This window comes from Dermacentor andersoni, chromosome 6 (genome assembly GCF_023375885.2).
Source record: "Dermacentor andersoni chromosome 6, qqDerAnde1_hic_scaffold, whole genome shotgun sequence".
NCBI classification, from domain to species: domain Eukaryota; kingdom Metazoa; phylum Arthropoda; class Arachnida; order Ixodida; family Ixodidae; genus Dermacentor; species Dermacentor andersoni.
In genome coordinates this window covers 183,625,015-183,644,721 of record NC_092819.1, presented here as the reverse complement: position 1 = coordinate 183,644,721, position 19,707 = coordinate 183,625,015, and the positions used below count along the sequence as shown (strand labels likewise).

The window sequence follows — 19,707 nt, the reverse complement described above, 5'->3', positions numbered from 1 at the left end:
ACCCTGTATAATGAATGCACCCCCCAACTTTGTACACATTTTTCGGGAAAAAGAAGGTGCGTTCATTATGCGAGTAAATTGACACAGGTCTACATAGCATGCACAAGGGAGCCCTAAAACAGACTGTACAACTTATTCAATCAGCTGAGGGCATGGCTTTCTTTCCCGACTGCCCCACAAATTGAGTGCCAGTTCAAATCATATTTAGCTTGTCTGCATAATAAGCAAATGTGTTAGACTTATACAAAGCACTTATAATGCACTGTATAGCACAACACGATTTTGATTTTCCTGCGGCCAAGTTGCAATGCTACCCCAAGCACATCTACACTCCAGGACCCCAATGATGAAACAGATTGCTTAGGCTTCAATTCCACACAACAATTTAGCAACTTCATTTTCATATTAGTGTTTTTGTGCAGGTTGGCGCAATTGGCCCAGAACTTTCATCCCTGCATCTGAGAGGCGGCTTGCTGTGGTAGGGCAGAATAACTCCAGTGCAGAAATTCTTCCCTTTTGGTAGCTTCTGCATACGGATTGCGAGTCAGTGAGGATAATGGCAGCTTCTTTGCACATCGAAAGGGTTAAGGCAATTGCAACTTCTCCTGCCGTGTCTATGTCATTTGTTGGAATAGCTGTAGGTCTTTTTGGCAAAGGTGAAATGCACAATGCTGATCAAGTGGGCATGTCTTCCTGGGTACGTTGTTGCATCAGTGTATCTGGTGTCTGGGTGTGCTCCGTGCACCTTGGTTAGGACCTGGACTCTTACTGGCCATTGGTCTTTAGGGTAGGCACAATGCATATTTCATGGGTGGGAGCCACAGTGATGTGTTTGCAGAGGTCTTCCGGAATTCTCGGCTTGGTATCTCTTGGTTATAAGCTTTCTCTGTATCCCAGCTTCTTGAGTGCTGCAACTCCTGTTTCTGTTAGTCTTAAGCGTTAGAACTGGTTGACTTGGTGGAGTGTTGGGATATACCAAACAAGATTTTGATGGCTCTGCGGATGAAACCACTCAGATCTTCAATTTCGGCCTTCTTGGGACGCTAGCACTGCCCCTTGTTGGCGATGCGACAGAGAATTACTGCAACTAACTTGAAGAAGGGGGGTACCACACAAAGGACGCGCACACAAGGAAAAGGTTTTAGACACCGTCGGACGCTGGACTTTCAACTGTATTTCATTGAAATTTACATTGCCGCACATAACCTCCAACGCATGCGTATCTTGCACTCCTCCCAGCGTCCATCCGTGTCTAACACCTTTTCCTTGTGTGCGCGTCCTTTGTGTTTCGGTGGTACCCCCCTTTTTCAAGTTTATCGTGCACCAACTGGCCCAAGAACTTGCGCTAATGCACCTAATTACTGCAAGTTTCTGACTCAATTGGTTTTTCTGACGGCCAGACAACCATTGAGTTTTCTCGCATGCGCACATGGTTCGATTAGGCTATGGGCGTGTGCCCCCGTAGCTGTGGCGCAAGCGAGTCGAGCTGCGATTCCTCCAATGCAGACGAACTGCTGCATGGGAATATGTCTAGTTCAGTGCACCTACTTTTTTTATTCTTATTATAAGTATTTATGCAATCCCATCTGCATTCACAAATAAAAATGATTGGTTACCGAAGGAATTTTTTTTTTTCACTTTATGGTCACTCTAAAAAAAATTGCAGTAAAATTTTCAAAATAGGGCAGTCTGAAGATTTTAAATCTGCAATAAATAAACTTGACCTTGGGAGGCAAAAAGAAACGGGACCTTTGCATGTGTTTTTTCGACTGCAATGGCTTCTATGTGTATCAACCAACTCGCTCTAGAAGAATCTTTACTTAAAAAGGGCGTACCAACGAAACACAAAGGACACGCACACAAGGAAAAGGCGTTTGACATGGACCAACGCTGGACGTTCAACTGTACTTTATTGAAATTTACATTGCTGCACATAACCTCCGACGCATGCGCACCTTCAACTCCTCCCAAGAAATGTGCATGCATAACACCTCGAAGATACATTACCGTGTGAAAACAGCCGATGCATGTGCAACTTCTACTCCTCCCAAGACCTGTGCATGAATGTCAGTTTTTTATTAATCATATTCTACCTACTCGATAGGTAAGCACATTCCTTGTTTGTTAAACACAATGACCAACTGCATTCCGTTCGCTTGTGGTAAAGTCTATATAGGCCAGACAGGTAGGTATGTTAATAAGCACTTGAAAGAACAGAACCTATCCTTAAGGGGGACCAGGGAAGCAATTCGGCTATTCATTACCGCAGCTGCAATAACTGCAAAAACGTGCCCCATTGTTCGGTCGTGTGACCATCTTAGGGAAGGGCAAGACCAGATACGAACGCGAAATCTTAGGAGCTTTTCACATTGGAAATGAGAAAGAAATTTGTGTTAGTGATAAGTCTTTGTGTTTAACAAACAAGGAACGTGCCTACCTATCAAGTAGGTAACATATAATTAATAAAAAACTGACATTCATGCACATCTTGGGAGGAGTTGAAGATGAGCATGCGTTGGAAGTTACCATATTTACACGATTGTCAAACGACTCGAATGTAAGTCGACCCCCCCATATCGCTTGCCAGGAAAAAAAAGAAAGGGAGAGAGAGCATACCCGACGGCGCACTCGATAAAGAAAATTTATTAGTAGCTGACATGGTCACTGGACTACTCGTCTTCACTAGTGCTGCCATCGTCGTCATTGCTACAGTCGCACAGTGCGTCGTCGTCCAACGAAATTTCACATTTGGCAAACGATCGCACCACAACATCTTGTGGAACAGCAGCCCACGCCATATGCAACCAACCACACACAGCCGTCAGGGAGGCTCTTTTGACAGATCCGGTTGCCGTAATTTTGCGGTTTTCTGCCGCCAGCCACTCGTTTTACTCATGGCGGAGCAGGTTCTTAAAAAGAAAAGATCCGAGCTTTTTTCATAATCATGTCACATTCATTGGCAGGGACCGATCACGCATTTCAGCGACGTACGCCGCTAGCTTAGCCTACAGCTCCGGAAGGCATCCAGACTTCGGCACGTGGGAAATTCCTCACGTGCCGTCACAGGTGAACATTTCGCCTCGCTGCAGTCGCCACTATCGCACCAATCGTTCAGAAACATCGAACTTGCGGCCCGGTGTGCAGCGATTTGTTTCTTCGGCGTAAAGGATGGCAGCCTTCTTGAACGCTGCTGTGAACGAGTGCCGAATGATTAGTGGGCCTGGAGTGGAACATTCATGACGACTGAGGAAGCATAGAAGTAGCACATAGACTGGCATTCAAGTGGAACGTATCAAACCAATGCCTTTCGTCAAACTATAGAGAGACCCACGTGCAACAGGCAAAGAGAAACCCGCGAGCGGTACCTGCTCTTCCATGAACTACGGATGGATGGATGGATGGAAGGCAGGAGCGTCCCCTTTGAAACGGGGTGATGGCAGTTGCCACCATGCTCAGCTTTCTCTTTTTTTTGCCTTTTATTTTTATTTACCTGTGCTGTGTGTTATTAAAATTCTCGATTTTCTTTAAATAAGTCTTCCTACCCTTTTAACCTTATGTCACCTCTCTGCTTTTGAGCCGCCAATCCTCCAATCGGCTTTTGCTAATTTCCACCGCATATTTATTTACATGACTATTACTATCCCTGAACCCTAGGGCCTCACGAAGCGTGACTGTGGCCGCATAGACATCGGGATTGATACCATCACATTTTGGTATGAGGTGTTCTATTGTTTCTACAGATTTACCAAGCACAGTACATGTGTCTTCTTTTTCGTTAAATTTCTTTTTATAGCTCCGCGTTCTAAGACATCCTGACCTAGCTTCAAAGAGAAGAACACTGCCTCTTGAGTTATCATAAAACGCTTCCTTCCTGATCTGCTGTTTCCAGTCTCAATATAGTTCAACACTATGCTTCTTTTCCATTGAATTTATCCAATTTTTACCTTCCGTGTTTTTAACCTGTCGTTTAATGCTCAGTCTTCCTTCGTCCTCGTGTCTGGCATACTTACTGGTTAGCTTCCTAGTTCTTTTCTGCCATCGTGAGTCAACGCTCTTTCTGTATAGGTATTTAAATAACTTAGCTGCACACCTGTTATTGTCCAATTTCCTCAGATGTTTTTCGTATAGGATTTTACTCTGAGCTTCCCGTGCTTCGAACGATGCCCAGCCCATATCCCCCTGTACTGCTTCGTTTGTGGTTTTCCCATGGGCACCTAGTGCTAATCTTCCCACAGCTCTCTGATTTACTTCTAGTCTTGAATGAACCTCTGCCCTTAAACACAGGACCGCATTCCTGAAAGTAAGCCCAGGCACCATTACTCCCTTCCAAATACATCTCAGTACCTCACACCTGTTGTACCCCCACAATGCCCTAAGCTTCATTCAGAGGTAAAAGGGGGAAAAGCCAGCACTTTCGAGACGGGAAGAGTTGTACGCAAAGGTAATGTAAGGTAGAGCCAGGTCCCAGTCACGGTGGTCGTCGGAAACGTATTTGGATAGCATGTCTGTAAGGGTGCGGTTCAAGCGCTCAGTGAGGCCGTTTGTTTGGGGATGGTAGGAGGTGGTAAACTTATGCCGTATTGAGCAGGCACGCATGATGTTGTCGATGACTTTGGCCCAAAACGTATGGCCACGGTCTGTTAGCAATTGACGCGGAGCACCATGCATCAAAATAATATCATGTAGAAGGAAGTCCGCAACATCACTTGCGCAACTGGTCGGAAGAGCACGAGTTACGGCGTAGCGGGTCGCGTAGTCCACTGCGACTGCAACCCACTTCTTCCCCGATGTAGATTCTCGAAATGGGCCGAGAAGGTCTAAGCCGACACGATGAAAGGGCTCGGCAGGAATGTCGAGCGGCTGCAGGTAACCAGCGGGGAGCTGGGAAGGCTTCTTGCGTCATTGGCAAACTTCACAAGTGGTGACGTAACGTCGTACGGAACGGGCAAGACCTGGCCGGAAAAAACGGCGGCGTACACGGTCATAGGTTCGAGATACGCCGAGATGTCCTGCCGTTGGCACGTCGTGGAGCTCTTCTATAATGGTGGAGCGGAGGTGTTTAGGTATTACGAGTAGGCACTCAGAGCCGTCCGGATGAAGGTTACGACGGTACAGAGTACCGTCGCGGAGGACGAAGAGGCGTAGAGCAGCATCAGCCGGAGAGTGCTCAAAACGGTCGATGAGTGCTCTGATGTAGGCGTCACAGTGTTGCTCGTCGGCGAAATGAAGCAGCTGTGATACAGGGAATACGCAAGAAGCACTGGCAATATTAGAGGAGTCAGAGTCGTCAACAGGGTAACGCGACAAGCTGTCAGCGTCTTGGTGCGGGCGGCCAGACTTGTACACCACGGAATATGAAAATTCTTGGAGCCTCAAAGCCCATCGACCAAGCCGGCCTGTAGGATCTTTTAGCGAAGAGAGCCAGCAGAGAGCATGATGGTCAGTGACTACGGAAAAAGGGCGACCGTAAAGGTAAGGACGGAACTTCGCAACCGCCCAGACTACAGCAAGGCATTCTCGTTCCGTAATGGAATATATGCGCTCCGATGGTGTGAGGAGGCAGCTCGCATAAGCAATAACGCGATCCTGGCCACGCTGACGCTGGGCTAAGACGGCATCTACACCATGACCGCTGGCATCTGTATGCAATTCTGTAGGGGCATCAGGGTCGAAGTGGGCGAGAATGGGTGGTGAGGAGAGAAGAGTAATGAGACGAGGGAAGGTGGCGGCTTCTGCAGTACCCCACGAGAATTGTACGCCTTTTTTCAAAAGATTAGTGAGGGGTATAGCAATTGCCGCAAAATCTTGAATAAAACGACGAAAGTACGAGCATAGCCCTACAAAACTTCGAACGTCTGCGGCTGTCTTCGGAACCGGAAACTCTCTGACAGCGCGAGTTTTGTCGGGATCAGGCTGTACTCCGGAAGCGTCAACGAGATGGCCCAGAAGAGTAATTTGCCGGTGGCCAAAACGACATTTGGATGAGTTAAGTTGCAGCTTCGCCTTTCGAAATACATCAAGCATTCTCGTGGGGTGAGACGTTCAAGGTGAGTGTCGAACGTTGGCGAGAAGACGATGACGTCGTTGAGGTAGCAGAGGCATGTGGACCGTTTGAAACCTTGGAGCAAGGAGACCATCATACGCTCGAATGTGGCAGGGGCGTTGCATAATCCAAACAGCATTACCTTAAATTGGTATAGGCCATCAGGTGTGATGAGCGCGGTTTTTTTCTCGGTCCATATCGTCAACAGCAATCTGCCAGTATCCCGAACGAAGATCAATAGACGAGAAATAGCTGGAACCGTGCAGGCAGTCAAGGGCGTCGTCTATACATGGGAGCGGGTAGACGTCCTTCTTAGTAATGTTGTTCAGATGGCGGTAGTCTACACAGAAGCGCCACGTGCCGTCCTTCTTAACACCACAGGTGACGCCCAGGGACTCGAAGAAGGTTCAATGATGTTTTTATCGAGCATTTTGTTGACTTCGTTTTGAATTACTCGGCGTTCCGACGCAGAAACTCGATATGGTCGTCGGTGAATAAGCATAGCATCGCCAGTAAGAATCCGATGCCTGACCGCGAGCTTCTGGCCTAAAGGGCGATCGTCGATGTCGAAAATATCTCGGTAGGACGATAATACTTGGCAAAGCTCTTCAGCCTGCGCCGAGGACAGGTCCATCGCAACCAGACACAGACAGAAGAGACTATTTACAGGCTATTTACACTGGAGCCAGGCAGCCAGGCCGACACTCGCTCGCGCCAAGCGCATCAACCAACTTCATCGTCGTTCTCGTGGCGGCTCGTTTCTTGAGAATCACTCGATGATATCACAATGATATGTTCCAATGGAGTTCCCTGTTCACGTTGTCGCATGCACCGCTTATGTCCAGGAAGGCTAAATACATCATCATCAGCCTGGTTACGCCCACTGCAGGGCAAAGGCCTCTCCCACACTTCTCCAACAACCCCGGTCATGTACTAATTGTGGCCATGTCATCCCTGCAAACTTCTTAATCTCATCCACCCACCTAACTTTCTGCCGCCCCCTGCTACGCTTCCCTTCCCTTGGAATCCAGTCCGTAACCCTTAATGACTATCGGATCGGTTATCTTCCTTCCTCATTACATGTCCTGCCCATTCCCATTTCTTTTTCTTGATTTCAACTAAGATGTAATTAACTCGCGTTTGTTCCCTCACCCAATCTGCTCTTTTCTGATCCCTTAACATTACACCCATCATTCTTCTTTCCATAGCTCGTTGCGTCGTCCTCAATTTAAGTAGAACCCTTTTCGTAAGCCTCCAGGTTTCTGCCCCGTAGGTGAGTACTGGTAAGACACAGCTATTATACACTTTTCTCTTGAGGGATAATGGCAACCTGCTGTTCATGATCCGAGAATGCCTGCCAAACGCACCCCAGCCCATTCTTATTCTTCTGATTATTTCCGTCTCATGATCCGGATCTGCCGTCACTACCTGCCCTAAGTAGATGTATTCCCTTGCCACTTCCAGTGCCTCGCTACCTATTGTAAATTGCTGTTCTCTTCCGATACTGTTAAACAGTACTTTAGTTTCTGCAGATTAATTTTCAGACCCACCCTTCTGCTTTGCCTCTCCAGGTCAGTGAGCATGCATTGCAATTGGTCTCCTGAGTTACTAAGCAAGGCAATATCATCAGCGAATCGCAAGTTGCTAAGGTATTCTCCATTAACTTTTATCCCCAAGTCTTCCCAATCCAGGTCTCTGAATACCTCCTGTAAACATGCTGTGAATAGCATTAGAGAGATCGTATCTCCCTGCCTGACGCCTTTCTTTATTGGGATTTTGTTGCTTTCTTTATGGAGGTCTACGGTGGCTGTGGAGTCGCTATAGATAGCTTTCAGTATTTTTACGTACGGCTCGTCTACACCCCGATTCCGTAATGCCTCCATGACTGCTGAGGTTTCGACAGAATCAAACGCTTTCTCGTAATCAATGAAAGCTATACATAAGGATTGATTATATTCCACCAGCCGTGGTTGCTCAGTGGCTATGGTGTTAGGCTGCTGAGCACGAGGTCGCGGGATCGAATCCCGGCCACGGCGGCCGCAATTCGATGGGGGCAAAATGCGAAAACATTCGTGTACTTAGATTTAGGTGCACGTTAAAGAACCCCAGGTGGTCGAAATTTCCGGAGTCCTCCACTATGGCGTGCCTCATAATCAGAAAGTGGTTTAGGCACGTAAAACCCCATAATTTATTTTTTGATTATATTCCGCACATTTCTCTATCACCTGATTGATAGTGTGAATATGGCCTATTGTTGAGTAGCCTTTACGCAATCCTGCCTGGTCCTTTGGTTGATAGAAGTCTACGGTGCTCCCGATTCTATTTGCGATTACCTTAGTAAATACTTTGCAGGCAACTGACAGTAAGATGATCGGTCTATAATTTTTCAAGTCTTTGGCGTCCCCTTTCTTATGGATTAGGGTTATGTTAGCGTTCTTCCAAGATTCCGGTACGCTCGAAGTCATGAGGCATTGCATATAGAGGGTGGCCAGTTTTTCTAGAACAATCTGCCCACCATCCTTGAACAAATCTGCTGTTACCTGATCCGCCCCAGCTGCCTTCCCCCTATGCATATCTCCCAAGGCTTTCTTTACTTCTTCTGGCGTTACTTGTGGGATTTCAGATTCTTCTAGACTATTCTCTCTTCCGTTATCGTTGTGGGTGCCACTGGTACTGTATAAATCTCTATTAGCAGTGAGAATTTCGTGTGGCGCCCTCTTGCGAGTGACGTCACGGCCAGGACGCCACCCGCTCCGGCTCGCTCGGCTGCGTGCGCGCTGGTTCCCTTCGTGCATGCTTGGAGTACTGGTGGCTCGAGCCGTACTTACAGAAGAATATTTCGTATTATTTCTGATGCCATGCCTGAACCGCAGTTTCTTCTTCAAAACCGGGTGAATTGAGAAAATTTGCGACTTGGATATCGCAAGCTATGTAGCGCTGAAGGGGTCTACTGTTCCTGCGATGCATATATATGCCGTGTCTTTCCATAAATGTTGCTTAAAAAGAATGTCTGCAAGCTCAACACGCGAAGTTATGAATGATGCTCCTTTAAACACTTAACTTTCTGTCGGTAGTTAGCTGTGAGAGACATCGCATTTTACATGCAAGGAAACCTTGATATTTGGTATCAACATTATAAAATTCTGTTAGAAGGAAGCTTTCATCATGATTCTTATTACTCTGGTGAGGTTTAGTCAAATGTGGCAACTGTATTAAGACCTAAAAGGAAGTGTTAGTTGCGCATTTCTTCTGAGAAGGTTTGGTACTACTTTCACCGTTCTCTGAAACAGGCACCCAGAAACGCATTGGCTGTTAACACGATGGCGCATCATGTATTGTATATATATGCTTAACGAATTCCATAACAGCAATCACATGAAAGAAAATTTCGTGGTTAAGATCGAGAACCAGTCAACTGCAAGCGATGAAATGTGTCATAGTGGCCCTCGCTAGCTTTTATCGACGACATGGCACACCCCTCCCGCAACGGAAGCGACCGACTGTCGTTACGGCAAGGCACGCATTGTTCGCGAAACCGAACCGTTCACTGCAACTTCCAATTGAAACCATGAATTAGCTCTTTACAGCGCCAATTACCATGCTTATAGCATACTCGAGGCACTACAGCACAGCTTAAGCTCCCTTGAAATAGAAAATTCAAACACATTCTGCCTCACCATGTCTTCATCTTGTATTGCTTAATTATACAAACTGAAAACGATTCGCTTCATCAGTACGTACAAGAAAACCTCGTATACCCGCCTCATAAAGAAGACACCACAAGCCTCACATGAATTCACTTCACTTTTGACCTCCACTGAGGAGCAATGATATCTTCAATAGGTGCCACACTACTAATGAATGAGGCTTCGGCTTCTTGCTGGCTGCAGCAAAACCGTACAAAAGGGATATTTCACTCAAATATTTGGCCCGAGCAACCTGTGTCAGTTCTCCAAAGAGGTTCATCATGTCTGTTTCTCAAGCAAGAAGCACCAGTAAATTGCTCAAGTGAGCTGAACGTGTAGCGTGGAAAGGGAATAAATATTGGTACATTCCTTTCCGGGTGCTGCTAAGAGCTGTAAGCCTCAGTCAGCTTTGCTTCAAGTTACCCCCACTTAAGTTTAACTGATGCAGACCGGCCTTTTGAGAAGCAGTTAAAAACGCAAATGGTGCTGGCAGGATCTAAACTACAGTGTTAGTTAAGTCATCGTGTTACTGCCGAGCGTTTCTGTGAAGAATAAGAATTCGATATACCATGTACTCGTCGTCAGCAAACATGTTTTAGTGGGTTGAAATCAAGATAAATGTTGTACAAGTCATATATAGCCGTCGCAACACCGTTGCTAGACTATCTCACTGCTGACAATGATTGTTCACGCTCAGTTGACGGCGACAAATCTTTGCGCTGTAGGCTTCTTCTGCAAATATTTTCTATTGAGACACTCGTAGGTTTGTTTCATGCACGCAAACTTTTCTGATTTCTCCTGAGAATGGTTTTGCTCCATCACTTCACCCCGTCCGAAGAAGAACGCAGCGACACAGTACATGAACACACCTGCCGCTAACAGTAGGCATCAGTCTTTGGAAAGCTTTTCTCGTCGTAACTTCACTCGGGAGCGAAATAAAACAACATGGAACAAACACGCAGGATGTATGTTCGTAGCGGCCGCCGCGGGATCCTGTTTTCAGGTAAAGCGTAGCGCAGCGCCAGCGATGCTCGCTGCAATGTTCCTTCACCGGATCACGGCTCAGAATAAACGCACGCGGCACGAATGCCGCATCGTAAGCTCGCAGTAACATTTCCGCCATGATAGACCATCACAAACAGTTCTGGAATTCACTCTGACGAGGGGCTGAAGCACACAGCTGACGCGACCTCGCCCAGTTCGAAGCGCGGGCGGCCATCTTCTCCATCGGCGGGGTCACCGTCTGTCCGGCTCATGACATTAGTCCAGAGTGCGCGCCCATTGGTGGATGTTCGTGTGCCTCCGCCTCAGAGGAGTAAACGCCCCATCTTTTCTAAAGTTGTATCCGACTATAGTTCTATGGAAGGCATCCTGTGCTTAATGATTTGAAGTACATCATCTTGAGAAACAGTGGGACGAAGTGTGCACACTGTTTCAGCAAAGATTTTTCCCGTTAAAGTGTATGGGCACCGTCTGGGGCCTTTGGTCGGGATAACGAAAAATTCAATTGACCAAAGTCTATGGTTTTGTTCTGTTCATGTGTGCCAAACTTTTGAAGGCCCAATAAAAGTGTGCACCTCTCCTTGCAGCCAATTTGAGCACATTCAAGTGGGACACTCACTTTGCAATCAGTTCCTCTTTGGACAGGCGCTCCAACTCGTCCTTGGGCAGCTGCACCTGAGTGGAGAAAACACTGATGTAGTACAGGCAAGACTCACTTTGCACACATGTTAAGACAATCATGGCACAGTCTAGTCACCATATCCTTTGACACACCTATCTCTCTTTAAGTGGTCTCATACACTGGCCATGTGTGCCTAGGCTGGCAGGGGGCACACCCATCTCATGTGTCTGTTGTACTGCTTTCAGTGTTGCTGTTCACGCAGGCCCTCACATGCTGCACAAAGTATGAGGTGTGATGGCACATCTCTGGCAACTGGGTGGTTCATCTCAGACATGCCACAGACTCTTTGACCCTAAGAATAGCAACAGTGGAAACTGTCACTTTTGGTTTCGTTTCCCAGTGGGAAATCCTGGCACTCACTTTGGCTGTTTGCCATGTGCTGCTACGCCTCTCGCATCTTCCACGAGACAATCCCAGTGAGCAGCTCTTGCAACTGACAAGTTCTAGCAAGCCGTCAATAGCCAAAAGTGCTCTCAGGACTGAATGCATGCAAACAGCAAGAAGAGCTGTCAGAGTGAACAGACCCGTCAAACTGCTTGTGCAACGTCCTACAGGAGTCTTATTTGGTCATCCTAGCTATCATCCTTGCAAGTTTACAGAACTGGCAAAAAAAAAAAAAATTTGGCAGTCAATATATATATTAGCAAGACAACCACCCAAAGGATTGGATCAAGGAAAGGAAGGTGACCCTGATGGACTGGCCAAGCCATTCTACAGACCTGAACCCTAGCGAACACCATTTAAACCACTGACTGCCAAAGCCGGTGAATCACCAGGCGCACCTGCAGTGGCAATATTGCTGAAGCCGGCGCAAAAGCTGGCCCACATATATTTTGTACTCCTTGCAGCTACTGACGGATGGCAGCACTTGTAGGTTTATTGCGCATGGTTAGATACATTGCCAATAGATAGCGATAGTTGCCCATGTTGCTTGAACGCACTTTCGTATGTTCTTGGTTGTTTTTGATCATCTCGAGTGGGAGAAGAAATGAAGACGTCCAATCACTAGCGTACTCTGTCTGAGCGTGATATTGGACATTCTCTTTGACATTGACAGCGATGACAAGCTTTGTGACGACAGCGATTCCTCTGAGCTTTCTTGTGAAGAAGAAAATAAACCTGACGTTTGGTGTGACCCTGATTCACCAAAGAATAGCGGCCCATGTTGCAAACGTTTTCACACAAGGAAACGCCTGTGACTTCGAAACTGCACAGAGTAAAATTTCAACTATTCTCAAATGTAAAGAAATGCATGTTTCATAATTTTTACCAAATATTTTACCTAGGCGATAATGGCACAAAGAAAAATGTAGAATGCAAGGGACAAACACCTTCATAGCAAAGTGCTTGGGGCCTCCAAAATCATTTGTTATACAGGTCACTTCATTGTAAAAGTCATGCCCCACACAGATCACAATGAAACGGGGGCAGAATTAATCCTCCGTTATACAGATAATTTCATTGTACAGGTGTTCGTTGTAGGAATGCTCAATTGTACTACTTTTGGTAAAAAAAGCTACTATACAGAAGGTCCGCGCAGCGGCAAGTGGGTTAAAGAACAATGGGAGCGCCGTAGGAAGCAGAAAACCACGATCAATGCCAACCAGAGATTCGATCACCTGCAGCATAACAAGAATGGTTGAGGATACTCCAAGCTATCATTGACACTTTACTGGAATCCGTGCCTTGCCACTGTCAACTGTAATCGAAGCAAATGGCTTCCCTAAGAATTATTAACAGTGTCTTTTATAGAAATTTGTAGGCATGGTGTCCTATGCTAATTTCTTTTTTGATAAGGGCAGTCATTTATAAGTTTCAAATACTAACATATGAAGAATTTTTAACGATACCAGTTAAAAAAGAGTGAGACTTGTTATTTGCAGAAATATAGACTTTCTCATGCAGACACACTACTTTATATTTACCATAACTTCATTTACATACATTAGCAATCTACCAAGACTCAAAACCAAAACTGCAAAATATGATATTTTTGTCAGCTACTGTATATATATGTATACACATAGAGAAGATAAAAGCATTGCAAGAGCAGTAACCATTACCTGCAGAACACTTGTATGATTCATAACAACCCTTCTCTACCAAAACAAGCATGCTTTGCATTAAGATGTCAACTGCAGTTGAGTCTGCATCATTTGTTTAAACTTCAGGTGCCCTCCTGAGGCCTCCATTTCCCAGCTATATGTGCCCTCCTGGAGCAAAAATTCCTATGCTTGCCTGGTCACCAAGATTCACCAAAAACGTCAAAGCACTCCAGGCGAAGCCCGACTCGTAGACAGAATGTCCGAGTGTGAATTACTACTATTAAACGTTCAATCTCATTGGACATTAGGCAAGCAAGAACTTTTTCTCCATATAGAAGGATTACCTTGACATCATGAGAAAAAGTACTGTGAAAAATGGGAAAGAAGATCACCATCTCGCATTTGTATATTACATTGTACTCTCAATATCTAGGAACTTTTTCTGCACTACAAACATATGAGATCCATGGCGTGGGTGTGAAGAAAGGCCAAGCGTGCATCACTAATAATTAAACCAAAGCTCAATGGTGGTGGTATCGCAGCCCTCATCTTGTTAGCAGTTCCCCCACCAAGCCAAGTCATTCGATCATGACCTCTTTGCCTGATCAGCACAAGTATAAAAAAACGATTCCAGGGGCCCCAAACACCTCTCTATAAGGTACTGGACTGCATTTGTTTTGGCGAAAGAGAATACAACACTGCAGGAAACAATGAACCGCCGAAACTAAACGACTGGTCCCTTCTTCAGCAATTTAGGCATACAAGTAAAACAAAGGCTCCATTAAAGTAACAATTGTGTCCCAGTTCTATTGTGAGCTGTGCACGACTTTTATAGTGAAGTGACCTGTATAACAAACAATTTCAGAAGCCCCAAACACCTCGTTATAGAGGTACTGGACTGCATTTGTTTCAGCTAAAGGAAATGCAACACTGCAGGAAATAATGAACCAGCGAAGCTAAATGAGTGGCCCCATTTTTAACAATTTATGCATAAGTGCAAGTAAAACAAAGGCTCCATTAAAGTAATAATTGTGTCCCAGTTCTATCGTGAGCTGTGCATGACTTTTATAGTGAATTGACCTGCATAAAAAATGATTTCAGAAGCCCCAAACACCTCGTTATAGAGGTACTGGACTGCATTTGTTTCAGCTAAAGAAAATACAACACTGTAGGAAATAATGAACCAGCAAAGCTAAATGAGTGGCCCCATTTTTAACAATTTAAGCATAAGTACAAGTAAAACAAAGGCTCCATTAAAGTAACAATTGTGTCCTAGTTCCACTGTGAGCTGTGCATGACTTTTATAGTGAATTGACCTGTGGCTTGCCCCCCGCACCTCAGCGCAGCAGTCATGCAGGCGTCGGGAACGGTCGGTGGAGTCGTGTTGCACGCTTGCAGCGAGCACGGTGCGTGTGCTGGAGGCGTCGTAGTGTGTGTGTGTCGTCTTTGTGGCGCGTGATTCTCCGCTGCCAGCATGGGCAGTGGTGGTGCATGTCGGAGGTCCGTTGTGTCCTTGAGCCGCAACTTGACCAGGCGTCGCTGCTGCCTGACTCACATGCTATCCGCCGTCCTCGTCCATCTGCTCTTTGCTGCCGGTGTGACTACTTCTGCTGACACACCGCCGGCCTGTGGATTGCTGTGCTAAAACTCTGCTCCGCCCACTATCCAGCTGACAACTGTCAACATGTCAAGCTTGAACCCACCACTATCTGCTTTCCTGTCGCCACTGCCGCTGTGCCTGGCCCTGAATGGTGGATGGTCAGCGCCATCGTCACCAACATCAGCTGCATTGCCAACTATAAATAAGCTGCAACTGTCAGCCGCGCTTCGTGGGCTTGGTGGCTGCTTAGTGTCGTCACCTACAAACCCGCTACTTCTTGCTATGCAGGTTGGTGTATCATAATCCCTTTTTTCTAAGAAGACAAGTAATTACTTCTTGCTGCAGCTACCGAGCCCACGTTACTGCTGTGCGACCGTTATTGAGTGTGCTGGTGTTGTTCAGTTGTTGTTGCTTTTGTTATCGGGTGACATAGAGTCAAACCCCAGCCCTGTCAACGCTAATAAGCGAAGTGCAGGGTCTAAAAAACCAACTATTAACAACAGAGCAAGCCTTATCTGACCTAACTAAGAGAATGGCCCACATTTAAAAACATTACCATTCTCTGCCATTCCTCCAAGCCGAACTAGAACTTATAAAAAATAACACCGTTCATACAGCACGCCTAACCGACGATATTGAAGCACGTTTGGATGATGCCGAAAACAGGTCGCGACGTAACAATCTAATTTTCTACGGCCTTCCAGATGCCAGGCCATCTGAATTGTATGCCGAATCTGAGAAAATAATCATTCAACATTGCCGTGACCATTTAGGTAGAGATATTAACCCTAAAGAAATCGACCGTGCACATCGCTTAGGCCGCCACACAGGCGGGAGATGTAGGCCGATAATAGCGAAATTCGTGTTGCACAGCATAAAAGACGTTATCCTTTCAAGCGGATGTAAGTTGAAAGGAACACCCTATAGCATAGGTGAGGATTTCTCACGCAAGGTTCAGAATGCCAGAAGTCACTTGGTCAAATTTGCAAGACAGAAATCTGTTCCATTTTCTCTACGCTGCAAAACACTTCACATCGGCTCGAAACGCTATCTTTTCAATGAAACCTCAAGAACAGTACAAGAAATCCAGTAGCAATCATATCAGCGTCAAGCAGTTATCACCAGTTTTCACCCTAGATCAAAAGCTAACCTTTCTTTTTCCGTAATCTTCACTAAAATTCGAAGTTTCATACCCAAACGTGAGCACCTGTCCCATCTTGTCAAGTCTTCTGATAGCAGTATTCTGACACTAACCGAAAAATGGCTATCAAGTGATGTTGCCGACGTTGAAGTACTTGCCGATTTACCGAATTTCAATGCCTATCGGAATGACCGCAAAGGCACTCGCGGGGGCGGTGTTCTCATTGCAGCCAGTAAACAATTACCATGTTCTGTAGTTAACATTGACTCCGACTTGGAAATTTTATGGGTATTATTTCAAGCTTTACCACCATCTCTATTATTGGGTGTTTGCTATAGGCCCCCATATAACAATCCTAACTTTTCCTGTGCACTTATTAATAATCTAAACCAGCTTACCTTGACATATCCTAAAGCCGATCTCGTTCTTTTTGGTGATTTTAATTTTCCTGGTATTAATTGGAACGAAGAAACTGCAACGGCTACCACAACTGAAGCTAGAGATTTTCTTGATGTTTGCCTTGATTATAACCTAACACAGTTAATAACTCAGCTAACGCGTGTCACTTGCGATTCCTCTAACATTTTGGATTTAATACTGACGACCCATCCCAATAGCCTGTCTTCGATTAACTATCTGCGTGAAATGAGTGACCATAAAGTTATTCACGTAGATTTCAGTTTTTGCCCTACTGCCAATCCCTCACACAAGAAAACTACAACATTATACAATAGGGGATATTATGAGGCCATAAATAACGAACTTTGCACCTTTTTTCCGACATATGAGGCCAATTTTTACCATTGTTCCGTTCAGGAAAACTGGCTTACTTTTACGCCGAAACTAACCGAGCTAATACACCTGTTCATCCCTAAAACTACCATCCGTGTAAACAGCCGAAAGCCATGGTTTAACAAAATTTTGCACCGCCTAGATAACAAGAAAAAACATTTATTCCGGAATGCCAAACTTAAAGGGGGCGCCCAAAACTGGGAGAAATATTATGTAGCAGGAAAAGTTTATCTCACAGGAATCCGTAACACCAAATTCACTTTCTTTAACAACGATTTGCCTAATATGTTAACTAATCACCCCCGCAAGTTTTGGCAGATTATTATATTAACCCCCAAGCAGTAGCTTCTACCACTCTTACTAACGACTCTGGAGAGGTTATTTCAGAAGCTGAATGTGCCGATGCTTTTAACAAGGCCTTTTAATCTGTCTTTACTAAAGAAGTTGACATTTCCTTACCCATGTCTTTATGTCGTATCACGTCTTCCATGCCTGAAATCAGCTTTTCTGTTGATGGTATCTCATCCCTCATCGAAAAGATCAAGTTATCATTGGCATCTGGACTGGACGACATTAACGCTAAAGTGTTGAAAAATATAGGTCACATTGCTTCCGCTTATCTTTCTTATTATTTTCGCAACCTCTTTCAACGGCTATCATTCCAGATGACTGGAAAGTGGGAAAGGTCGTTCCCATCTTGAAATCCGGTAACAAAAACTCACCTCTGAACTACCGACCAATTTCCTTAACCAGCGTACCTTGCAAACTCATGGAACACGTCATTTACACTTACATCATGAATTTCCTCGACTCTCATAACTTTTTTCACCATTCTCAACATGGGTTTCGTAAGGGTTTCTCTAGCGAAACCCAGCTTGCCATCTCTGTTCATGACCTTCATGCTAACCTTGAAGTTAACGTACAAACTGACTCCTTATTTCTTGACTTCGCGAAAGCTTTTGGTAAAGTACCCCATAAACGCCTAATTGTCCTTCTTAAACTTGCACCCGAATGTACTAAATTGAATAAAAGAATTCTTGACTAACCGTTCACAAGTAGTGTTTACAAATAAATTATCCAGCCCACTTCCAGTGTTATTGGGGGTGCCTCAAGGCTCTGTCCTCGGCCCTCTTCTATTCCTAATATACATTAACGACCTGCCTTTGCATGTGTCTTCTAATATCCGCATGTTTGCTGACGACTGCGTTATCTACCCAACCATTACTAGCCCATCTGACCATATGATTCTACAACAAGATCTTGACCACATACTACAATGGTGTGATGACTGGCTAATGTCCCTAAACCCTACTAAATGCAAGCTCATTCCCTTCACTCGTTGTGAAATTCCCCTTCACTTCACTTATAACATAGCTAACATCCCTGTTGAATCAGTAACCACTTAATTATACCTTGGAGTTACCTTATCTAACAATATGTCTTGGAACAAGCACATTGCTAAATTCACGTCATCAGCTAACAGAACTCTGGGTTTTATAAAACGTTATTTACGTAACGCTCCGAGACACGTAAAACTACTTGCTTATAAATCATTAGTGAGGGCTAAGTTGGAGCACGCATCTCCCATCTGGAACCCACTTGAAGTAGGTCTCACTAATACCTTAGAATCCGTTCAAAATCGTGCTGCTACATTCATTCATGCTTCATATTCATATGAAATCAGTGCTTCATCCCTGAAAGCCAAGTGTAACTTATCACCTTTGTCCTGTCGCCAATGCATTGCAAACCTCTCTCTATTTCACAAGTTCTTTCACTCACCACTTAATTGCGCTCCTTACATTATCCCTGCAGCTCACATATCTCATCGCACTGCTCATTCGTTGCAAGTTTCTCGCCCACGTGCCCGCACTAAAACATTTTCTGCTTCATTTTTTCCCAGAGCAACAAAAGACAGGAAGGCCTTTCTCGCAACATGGCCACTATTGCCCATCAAGCTTTATGCATAGCATATCAAATATAACATCGCACTGATCGTTATCAACAATATTCTGTCTAACAAAAAAAAAACCACCCCTTATGTAATGCCCCCTCGGGGGTCTTTAAGGAAATGAAAATGAAATGAATGAAATAAACGATTTCAGAAGCCCCAAACACCTCGTTATAGAGGTACTGGACTGCATTTGTTTCAGCTAAAGGCAATACAACACTGAAGGAAATAATGAACCAGCGAAGCTAAATGACTGGTCCCATTGTAGACAATTTAAGCATATGTACAAGTAAAACAAAGGCTGCATTAAAGTAATAATTGTGTCTTGATTCTATTGTGAGCTGTGCACGACTTTTATAATGAAGTGACCTGTACAATTAACGATTTCAGAGGCCCCGTACACCTTGTTATAGAAGTGCTGGACTGTATTTGTCTCGGCTAAAGGCAATACAACACTGCAGGAAATAATGAACCAGCGACGCTAAATGACCGGTCCCTTTGTAGACAATTTAAGCATAAGCACAAGTAAAACAAAGGCTGCATTAAAGTAATAATTGTGTCTTAGTTCTATTGTGAGCTGTGCACGACTTTTATAATGAAGTGACCTGTACAATTAACGATTTCAGAGGCACCGTACACCTTGTTATAGAAGTGCTGGACTGTATTTGTTTCGGCTAAAGACAATACAACACTGAAGGAAATAATGAACCAGCGAAGCTAAACAACTGGTCCCTTTGTACACAATTTAAGCATAAGTACAAGTAAAAC

The 19,707-nt window shown here is 45.0% G+C and overlaps 1 protein-coding gene across 6 annotated transcripts in view; it reads right to left on the bottom strand.

Annotated features, from left to right (window-relative positions):
- The window catches only part of LOC126523976 (pre-mRNA-splicing regulator WTAP-like), a 162,482-nt gene that overhangs the window by 105,253 nt on the left and 37,522 nt on the right, over window positions 1–19,707 (bottom strand). For all 6 annotated transcript variants that reach the window (XM_050172375.3, XM_050172376.3, XM_050172378.3 and 3 more), the window contains exon 3: window positions 11,351–11,406. In XM_050172375.3, coding sequence (XP_050028332.1) covers window positions 11,351–11,406 — 56 coding nt within the window. The remainder of the gene's footprint in view (window positions 1–11,350; window positions 11,407–19,707) is intronic.